This window comes from Lathyrus oleraceus, chromosome 4 (assembly GCF_024323335.1).
Source record: "Lathyrus oleraceus cultivar Zhongwan6 chromosome 4, CAAS_Psat_ZW6_1.0, whole genome shotgun sequence".
Lineage (NCBI taxonomy): Eukaryota > Viridiplantae > Streptophyta > Magnoliopsida > Fabales > Fabaceae > Lathyrus > Lathyrus oleraceus.
Window position 1 is genome coordinate 465,571,948 of NC_066582.1, and position 9,951 is coordinate 465,581,898.

A 9,951-nucleotide genomic window follows, 5' to 3' on the forward strand; every position below is an offset into this window, starting at 1 on the left:
TATAATTGTGGATGACTATTATAGATTCACTTTGACGTTATTCTCCAACTTTAAGGAAGAAACCTTTAAGGCATTTGTTAATTTTGTCAAGAGTGTCCAAAACCTTTTTAATTTTAAAATTGTCACACTCCGTAGTGATCGTGTTGGTGAATTTGTAAACCATAAATTTAAAAACTTTTGCAACAAAAATAGGATCACTCATAACTTCTCATGTCTGAGAACTCCACAGCAAAATGGTGTTGTTGAGCACAAAATGGTGTGGCAAAACGGTATAGCCAAGCCGTACGAATAGACTAAGAGGAGACTTATGTTATTGTAGCTCGTCTCAAAGCTATTAGACTCTTTTTAGCATTCTCCTGCTATCTGGATTTTAAATTGTATAAAATGGATGTTAAATAAGCTTTTCTTTACAACTATATAAACGAAGAAGTCTATGTCTCTTAACCTCATGGTCTTGTCTATAAGGAAAATTAGTACTATGTTTTTAAAATGAAAAGAGCCATTTATGGTCTAAACCAAGCTTCTCGAGCTTGGTATGCGTGCCTTAGTGTTTTTTTTATTCAAACAAGGATTTAATCATGGTAAAGGGGACACAACTTTTTTTATTAGACATAAATCAAAGCATATTATATTTTGTTCTACTGATAAATCCCTTTGTAAGAATTTTTCTAGTTTGATGCAGGTGAATTTGATATGTCTCTATTGATAGAGCTTACATACTTCATTGGATTTCAAATTAAGCAAGCGAAATATGGAACTTTCATAAGCCAAACGAAGTATTTCTTAAAGCTTCTCAAGAAGTTCGATATGCAAAATTCTAAAAGCATTTCAACCCCCATGGAATCAAATGTGTTAATAGACAAAGATGAGAGTGGAGTAGAGATTAATATTACCAAATATCGAGGTATAATAGGACCCATACTCTATTTAACTATGAGTATGCTAGATATTATGTTTAGTGTGTGCACATGTGCTAGATTTCAGACATGTTCTATGGAATCCCACTTTAAGATCGTAAAAATAGTTATGAGGTATCTTAATGGAACCTCACATCAAGGACTTTGATTTCCAAAAGAAAGCGAATGTAGCTTAAGAGATTTTTATGACTCTAATTTTTCCGGTTGTAATTCGGGTAGGAAGAGCAGTAGTGGGACTCGTCATATGTTTGGGAACTGTTTAGTTTCTTGGCACCGTGAGAAGCATCATAACATTGCTCTCTCTCTCTCTCTCTCTCTCTCTCTCTCTCTCTCTCGCCTAGGAGGTAGTGCTTGTAATTGTTGTGTATAAGTCTTATGACTAAATATAAAATTATTGGATTATGATTTAAAACTCGAATGCCTCCCAAAAAAATGCAACAACACTAACGCAATAAGCCTAACTAAGAATCTGGTACTTCATTCATGTACTAAACATATATAGACCAGACACCATTTCCGTAGGGATCATGTTGAAAAGGGGGATGTTATTTTTAATATATGGATATGAAAAATTAGCTTGCTAATATCTTTACAAAATTGTTATCCTTTGAACCTTTTCACAAGATATGTAGGGAATTGGGAATCCAAGATTCGTCGTGCTTTAAATAGATTCAGTTTCCTATTTAGTTTCATTTGTATATGTTCTTTTGTTGTATACTAACACTATCTTGTAGAAATCTTCTCTAACCAAAGCTATTGGAATGTTTCTTTAACTATCTAATTCTCTTATATCATTGTTTGTATTTTGCTCTTATATCTTCATTTGCTTACTTCTTACATTTCTTGTTTCATTTGATTCATTCATTAGTTTCTGTTTTGATTGTTCACATGTTGAATTTTAATATCTTTTTAAATGTGTGTTATTAATTATGTGCATTTGATCTTTGTTAACTTTACCAAATTGTTATCCTCTGAACCTTTTCACAAGATATGTAGGGAATTGGGAATCCTAGATTTGTCATGCTTTAAATAGATTTTGTTTCCTATTTAGTTTCATTTTTTATATGTTCTTTTGTTGTACACTAACACTATCTTGTAGCAATTTACTCTAACCGAAGCTATTGGTATGTTTATTTAATTATCTAATTCTCTTATATCATTGTTTGTATTTTGTTCTTATATGTTCATTTGCTTACTTCTTACATTTCTTATTTCATTTGATTCACTCACTAGTTTCTGTTTTGTTTGTTCACATGTTGCATTTTAATATATTTTTAAATGTGTGTTGTTAATTATGTGCATTTGATCATTGTTATGTTAATTATGTGCATTTGGTCATGTATTGTGGTTTTTTGTATTGTTGCATGTCTATTTACTTATTTGTTGCATTTAGCATGTCAATCTTTGTATTATGTATATGATCTTTGTATTTGTATATTCTTCTTATCTATTTTCTTATTTGTCCACGAGTTTCTCTAGAATATCGTTTTTGTTGTTGGTTTTGTTTGTGTTTAGACCCATTAACATCTATCTCTTTTTGATTTTGTAAAAGGGGGAAAGTTGTAATGTAAGTCTAGATTTATTTTATGAGTTTTATGTTGTTGTGTATTATGAAATGTTTTAGGGGGAGTACAAGCAATTAAAGGAAATTGTTGATCACGTTTTTGTTCTGCTTAAAATTGACCCAATTCCAAGTGAAAGTTTTTCAAGCATTAAAAAGGGGGAGACTAAAGTTGCATGTCTCCGATACATTAAAGGGAGAACCCCATGTTATTTTATTTCTTGTTTCTTAAGATTTACTTTGAATTTAGTTTACATTTGAGTATCCTCTTTAAATTGCATAGCTTTTAGGATCAAGTTTTTAATCTGTGTTTTAGCATGCATAATTCGAAGTGTTTGCATTTGAGTATGAACATTAGGAATTAAGTAAATTAGTCAGTTTTTGTTGAACAAGAATCGTAATTGATGATGATTCAAGTCATTTCAAAGGTAGAATCTCAAAACTATGTTGAAAACTTGTATTTTTGAGATTTTGGATGTGGGAGTCGAATCACACATATCCACGAGTCGAGTCAAACAAGGCAGAGAGGAAGAGGAAATTGTTGGAGCTTATGAGTCGAATCACAATTGGCTCCTAATTTGAATCATGCAATTGTGAGTCGAGTCACAGTGTATGCTTTAGTCGAATTAAAAATTATTTTCCAGCCACCGCCTGATTTGAGTCAAATCATAACCATGCCCTGACTCGACTCATGAATCTTATGAGATTAATAATGCTTATTCCTTGAATCGAATCACAGAAAATGAGCTTCCTTTCTTAGTGTTGATCTTGTTTCTCATTACTTTACTAATTTGATTCAAATCACCAAATGTTGTTGAGCTTCATCTCCAACACCTATAAATCCTTTTCATCTCTCAACCATTTATAATGTTAGAAAACACATTCCTTCTTCGATTATTTAAAACATCACAATCCATTTGTTCTTACATTTTCAAAAGGGTTTTAAATCTTTCTTGAGCACTTGCAATTAACTTCTTTAATCTTCTACCTCATTATTTTTTCCTTTTTTTTGCATGGATTCGAATCTCATCTTGATACATTCGTGATTGTTTAATGAGATTCATTTTGGATTTAACATTTCTTTAATATTTGTTTAAGATTTCATAGGCTTGCAAGATTGTGTGGCATTGTGATTGGTTGTGACAACTTCAGTGAAAAAGAAGGAGGTTCTTCTCTCCAGGTTGATCATGGTAGTATTATGTGGAAGAATACATACAAGGTATGAGTTCTTTTGATCTTCGGACAGGCCAACGCTAAAGTTATCGGCATAACTGTGTGGAAATTTCCGTAAACGGAGACTTAGGAGCAGGTGTTTAGGGCTGAAAGATTCAAAAAACTATGTCGAGTAAATATTTCACATAGAGTTTAGTTCGTGGAGCCGTGCACAAGTCAAGATCCAAAATTAAAGAAATTTTATTTTTCAGCATTTTATTTGTGGACTAATGATTGTACTAACTCTTATAATATTGTTGCAAATCGTAGTAGAAGACCAATAAATTTTCAACGGACAACCATTGGAGAGTGGATTAAGCACAAAACAAGGACGAACATGTCAAACCACTATAAAGCTCGGTGTGCATTATTCTCTCTCTCTCTCTCTCTCTCTCTCTCTCTCTCTACTCTCATTTAATTTCATAGTTGATCGCATGATTATGTTGTTGTTATTGCTTTCTAGAATTTCATGTTGATAGGTTTATCCGTTAGTAGCGATTTTTTGTTTAAAGGTGTATGTTTTGTTAGAACTGGTAGTTCGACCTTGTCTTAGTGTGGATTATGTCTGAAGACTATGATAGTAGAATAATTGAAAATCATCTGATAACATATCTTCTAAAATTGAACGATTTTAGAATTCAATTAGTTTGTAATTTGATAAAATTCATTAGTTCAATTGGATACATTGTGAACTCATTAAATACATGATGATCTTAAGACATTTGATATATGAAAAGTCTCTCTTTTATATATCTAACATCTTGTCCATTTATAATTAATATAAAATAACACTCACACTTGAATCCAACCAATATAACCGTATTTGATATATTGCTGTATTTGATTAATCACTTCGAATATTTTTAATGTAGAGTGAATAATTAATATTTTTAACCACTTCATTTTAGAATAATTAATATTTTTAACCACTTTACATCTTGTAAAGTAAATTTGAATATACATTCAATATATTTGATTCACCAAGAACATAATAATGTTAAAACAAATGTCATTTCCGTTTTCCTTAATTAGTGATGCACGAAAATTCTTCAACAAATATTGATAATAGTGTATTAGTAAGAAAGAGAGAAAGAGAAAAAGAAAGTTAAATGTGGACCAAAATCCAAACAAGACCCTTTACCTATACTTACTTTAACAATTTGAAAATTAAACCCTCTCCCTATTCTATAATAATATCACGTACCTTATCCTTATAGTCGAAGAAAAAACATTTTACAAATACTTATCTATATTACCCATTTTTTGCATGGATTTGAAGTACACTTTATGAAAACAAACATAAAAATTAAAATAAGCCATGTTAAACCTAGTAAACTATTTTTTCCCTTTAGATGAAAAAATAAGTCACTTTCATTTTGCCAAGAATAAGTGACGAAATGAATATGCAAAGCTTACGTAATTATTTAATATAGTGATTATATAGAGATTCTCTTTTGACTTACTTGAAGCTAAGCAAAAGCTTTTGAAGCCATCACTCTCTTTCTACCTATATCTAGCTCTATGTTGTATTGTGTTTGTATTTTTGCATGTATTAATATTGGGACACTACCTTTTAAGAATAGTGTGTTTATGCTATAGGACAAGTTATGCACCTTCCTCTAACAAACCGACAAACCACGTGAAACACAAAGATGAGTAACATGATAATTAGAAACATGACCTTATTGATCATCATGATCATGATCTTTCATGGTGAAATAAAGTAAAGTCCTTATAATTGTGGTTAGAAAATATATATTTAAATAAAGGATTATCAATGTCACTATTTAAAGTCCTTATAATTCAACTAACTATGTATTATATCAAATAAATTTTAAATAAAAAAATTAATAAAAATGATAGGTTAAAAAAATAATGGTAGACATCGTGATTAAGTAAAGACCCATGGTTGACAATGGCATCACATCTAATTACTTCAATTACTACCCTCCTTTTCATCTTTATGTGATTCTTTAACTACATAAAGTAATTTATTAAAGAAGTTACTTAGTCTTTCTATATTTTTTTTTAAATAAGTAAAATATATGTATTTTGTTTAAATTTAAAATAATACTTAAAAGAATTATCTTTCAACTTTTTTCATTTATTTATTTATCTCATAACTATTATCTCATTATCTTTGATCTCGTGATAATTTATATTAAATTTGAATTTGAGTTGGGATCATTAAGTATATGTTGATCATTAATAAAACAACATTATCACTATTTACGTAAAAGAAAAAAAATAATTAAATTCAACATCCTTTCATTTCAAATTTATTTTACAGAAAAAATGAATCCAAATAGTCACAAATTAATACCAATTACTTAATAATAAAGGACATACAAACACTAAAAATTATCAACAAATTAAAAAACTGATTCAAGTAATGTGTATACACTAAAAACATCATCCGATTTAACATATACTTTGTAATAATATAATCCCTTATTGACTTGAGATATTAAAGAACTAAACATGATATATATGATATCAAATACTAATTATTTATCTATTTCACAATCGAACAAGGGAGGTGAAAGAAGAGATAAAAAAAATATGAAGAAAAGAGAAATTATTTTTTAGTTTATTGTGTCACGCTGACGTATTTGAGACATGGCAGAGTGGTTCAGAAGATGACAACAATGAAGAAGTTGATCGAGCGAAGTTCCAAAGATCAATCTCACTCGCATAATCATGCGAGGGACTAATGTAAGTAGTAGTAGCAGTAGTAGTAGAAGTAATAGCTCTAGCGTGCGTCGATATAGATGAAGTTGATGACGAAGATCTAAGAGTTGGAAGTTGGAGATCATGATCATTAGTGCAATATCCCATTGTGGGGTCATTGAAGCAAGCCAATTGCCTAGAAGTTTCAGTTTGTCCATTCAATTGAGAAGCAACAAGCCTATCCAAAGCTACCCAATTAGCAAGACCACCATCACCACATGATGCTATAACCATTGATGATGATGATGCTTCTAATGGATTATTAACCATGTTGTTGTTATGGTGATGATGATGTTGATTACTGAATGACCCTTCATTTTCATTAGCCACATCCACTTGAATAATTGCATGGTACCCATCATTGTTGTTCTCATTGTTCTCCATGCTTGTTGATTTTGGACTCTCTAAACTTGGAAGTTTCATGAACCTTTCATTGTTATAACCACCATTGTTGTTGAGGCTAGTTTCATAAGGCCTTGTAAACCTTCCATAATTATTGTTATTGTAATTTGCTTCATAATTCTCTTCCTTGCAACCACCTCTTCCCATTTGTTGAAGTATTTGCTCCAAAGCTCCTTCATCACAATTATCATACAAATGATGGTTTCTTCTTCCCTCTCCAGAGCCTAATGGGCTGTCTAGGGTTTTGAGATGATTCTTCTTCTTGAATATCCTACACACCACCCATCCTTCTTCTTGACCACCATCACCAATCACATTCGACACCTAAATTCCGTCGCAACAAACAAAAATATTCCTATTTTAACTATCATTTAAAAAAAAATTAAATTATTTTTCCAAACACATACGATTTTATAAACACTTACCAGATTAGCGTCGTTGGTGGTGGTGTTATCGTCGAGTCTATACTCGTGCATGATCCAATCCGATTTTTGGCCATGAGGAGCGCGACCCTTGTAGAAAACAAGAGTCTTCCTCATTCCAATCCTTTTTCCATTGCTATAAATAACTTTGTCACGTCCGGTGGCTTTCCAGAACCCAGCAGCCGTGGCGCGATTGGTTCGCGTCCCGGTTGGATACTTCTTGTCTTTGTGACTAAAGAAATACCAATCATTTTGTGGAGTTGTTCCTATTTTGCATTTCTCTACAAAAAGAGAAAAAAACCTCAAAAAAAAAACATACAATATTCAAATATAAGTATACATATTCATTAATAAACTTCCACATAAAGACACAAATCAAAACAAGAAAGAAAGACATAAACAAACATACCAAAAATGAAAATGAAAATGAATGAATAAATAAAGCCATATATATATAGTTATCTACTAGTTATATCACCTTGTATATCCCATGGTTCAAGCTTGTTGAGATCAACATCACGAATAACATCAAGATCAATCTTCTCATAAGAGACTTTTTTCCTCAAATAGTATTGAAGAAGTTCTTCTTCAGTTGGATGAAACCTGAATCCAGGAGGGACTTGAGATTGTCCATTAACAGATATGCTCATGTTATCAGGCATTAAGATAAACTAAGAAGCTAAGAGAGAGTGGTATATAGCAAGAAGAAGAAAAGAAAAGGTATAGGTAGCTATGTAGTGGTTCTAGATTCACAAGGGACCCAAAAAGATGAGAGAATGCATTCAAAACAGGTAGGAGAGAAAGGAAAGGTGAAAGATAATGAAGGAGAGTGTGTGTACTGGAATGAGTATGTAAAGGAAGACTATATATATGTGTTGTGGGACACAAAGGACCAAATCATACAATAGAGAAAATAAAATATTGTATTTTAAAAAAATCTGGTGAGAGTACAACAATAATGATATAGGAATAGAAAAGTGGTTATGAGTGGAAGGGAATCACAAACTAGTATTGTTGTATGTCTAGTTTTGAATAAAATTCTTACAATGAAATAATGAAATAGTGGATGTTAAGTAATATATAATTGAAAAAAATATATATGTTACTACGGTTTAAGATTTTTAGTTAAGTGTACAATTCTATTTTTGAGTAATTGTTGGGTCATTAGTAAGAGAGGTGAGAGAATGAGAGGGTCGGTACATTATGAATGGATTAAGAGGAAATACATAGAAAATTTGATACTATAGGTTTATCTAAAGCTTGACATCAAGTATATGAGTCATATTAAAACTTGACATCAAGTATATGAGTCATATTATTTATTATATGTTGTTTAATATTTTTTTTCATTTAAAAAAGGATTTTTAACTTATATTCGACACAACAAAAGATCGTGACTTTAATCATAATTCAACAGGAATTTCAGAGTCGAAGATTTAACCGACTTTTTACATTAAATATTTTCCTCATATTAGTGGTCATTTTGCGTATCTCATAGATGTTGAGTGTCTACGATGATACAAATATACGCGGATGAAAAATATATGAGGTTGTTGAAAGTTGAATATGATACTACTCATATTCACATTTGATTTATTAGTCAACACTCGGATCATATCATATCGGATGTGAATTTGACCTTACCTAATATTTGAGTTAGTTGGTCTCCTTTTAGCGTGACGGTATTTTCCTGACATACTCTTCTTTAGCAAGAAAATATCCAAACGGGGTGATTGCTCATCCGAATAGGATCTTGTGTTTCTTGTGTGAGAGTTTGGTTGATTTGGTTTCTCGTCTTTTTATCACTTGTGTTTTAGTTATGTAAGTGCGGCATATGATTTTTAAGTGGTTGGATTGACAGGTATTGCTCCGTAAAAAAACATATTGGATTGTAATTTTTTTTATGACTATATGGCATGAGATTTTAGTTTTACCTAAAAAATCATGCAATAAATATGTGAGACACTGCAATCCATAAACGGTGGTTTCCATCGCTCGATATTCAACCTCGGGATCAGAGATATATTTTAAAATAGTTGGTTACTTATTTGACTTCTAAGAAATCAAATAACTTTGTTATTACAAATAATAGATTCTATGATAAATCTTTTTACCTGACCAACGAAAAATTGAGGTATAAATCACAGGAGCGCCACATTTTTTAAAATACTACATATTTCCTCAGTTGAGATGGAAATCGAGGAAAAAGTATTAAGGGGAAACACAGTTGAATTTCAACAATTGCATTTTAGCAATTTTTAATTTCCTTTAATATTTTTTAGTGACCTATTACCTCGGTTGAGCTGAAAGCTGAGGGAACAAATATTTCAACGACACGCCTTCGAATCCTAGCAACTGCATTTTAGTAAATTTTATTTTACTTCTGTTTTTGATATATTATCTCGGTTGAGCTGGAAACCGAACGAAAAGTATTCAAGGGGCCCACCTTCGAATTCCAATAATTATATTTTAGCACCTTTTATTTTTAATTTTATTTTTGTTTGTGACCTATTACCTCAGTTGAGATGGCAACCGAGGGAACAATTATTGATCAGCCCCCTTTTGAATTCTAACAACTACATTTTAGCTTCTTTTTTTATTGATGAGATATTACCTCGGTTGAGCTAGCAACCGATGAAAAAACTTTTGTCCAATTTAACAAAAAAATTAAGTAGCATATCTTTGTCGTTCATTTATAAAATAACAA

The 9,951-nt window shown here is 31.1% G+C and overlaps 1 protein-coding gene across 1 annotated transcript; it reads right to left on the reverse strand.

Moving 5' to 3' along the window:
• Positions 1-6,051: 6,051 nt before the first annotated feature.
• On the reverse strand, positions 6,052-8,093 carry LOC127076134 (NAC domain-containing protein 43). Its single transcript, XM_051017699.1, has 3 exons — positions 7,723-8,093; positions 7,248-7,525; positions 6,052-7,146 (listed from the first exon to the last, which is right to left on the reverse strand). The coding sequence occupies exons 1-3, from the start codon at positions 7,904-7,906 to the stop codon at positions 6,289-6,291; spliced, it is 1,320 nt and encodes a 439-aa protein (XP_050873656.1). The 5' UTR covers positions 7,907-8,093; the 3' UTR covers positions 6,052-6,288.
• Positions 8,094-9,951: the final 1,858 nt, after the last annotated feature.

Excerpts from the sequence above, each read along its gene's own strand:
- LOC127076134 (XM_051017699.1), bottom strand. The coding sequence starts at position 7,906 with ATGCCTGATAACATGAGCATATCTGTTAATGGACAATCTCAAGTCCCT. Across the intron at positions 7,526-7,722 it reads TGAACCATGGGATATACAAG|AGAAATGCAAAATAGGAACA; the intron begins GTGATATAACTA and ends CTCTTTTTGTAG. Across the intron at positions 7,147-7,247 it reads CCACCAACGACGCTAATCTG|GTGTCGAATGTGATTGGTGA; the intron begins GTAAGTGTTTAT and ends GACGGAATTTAG.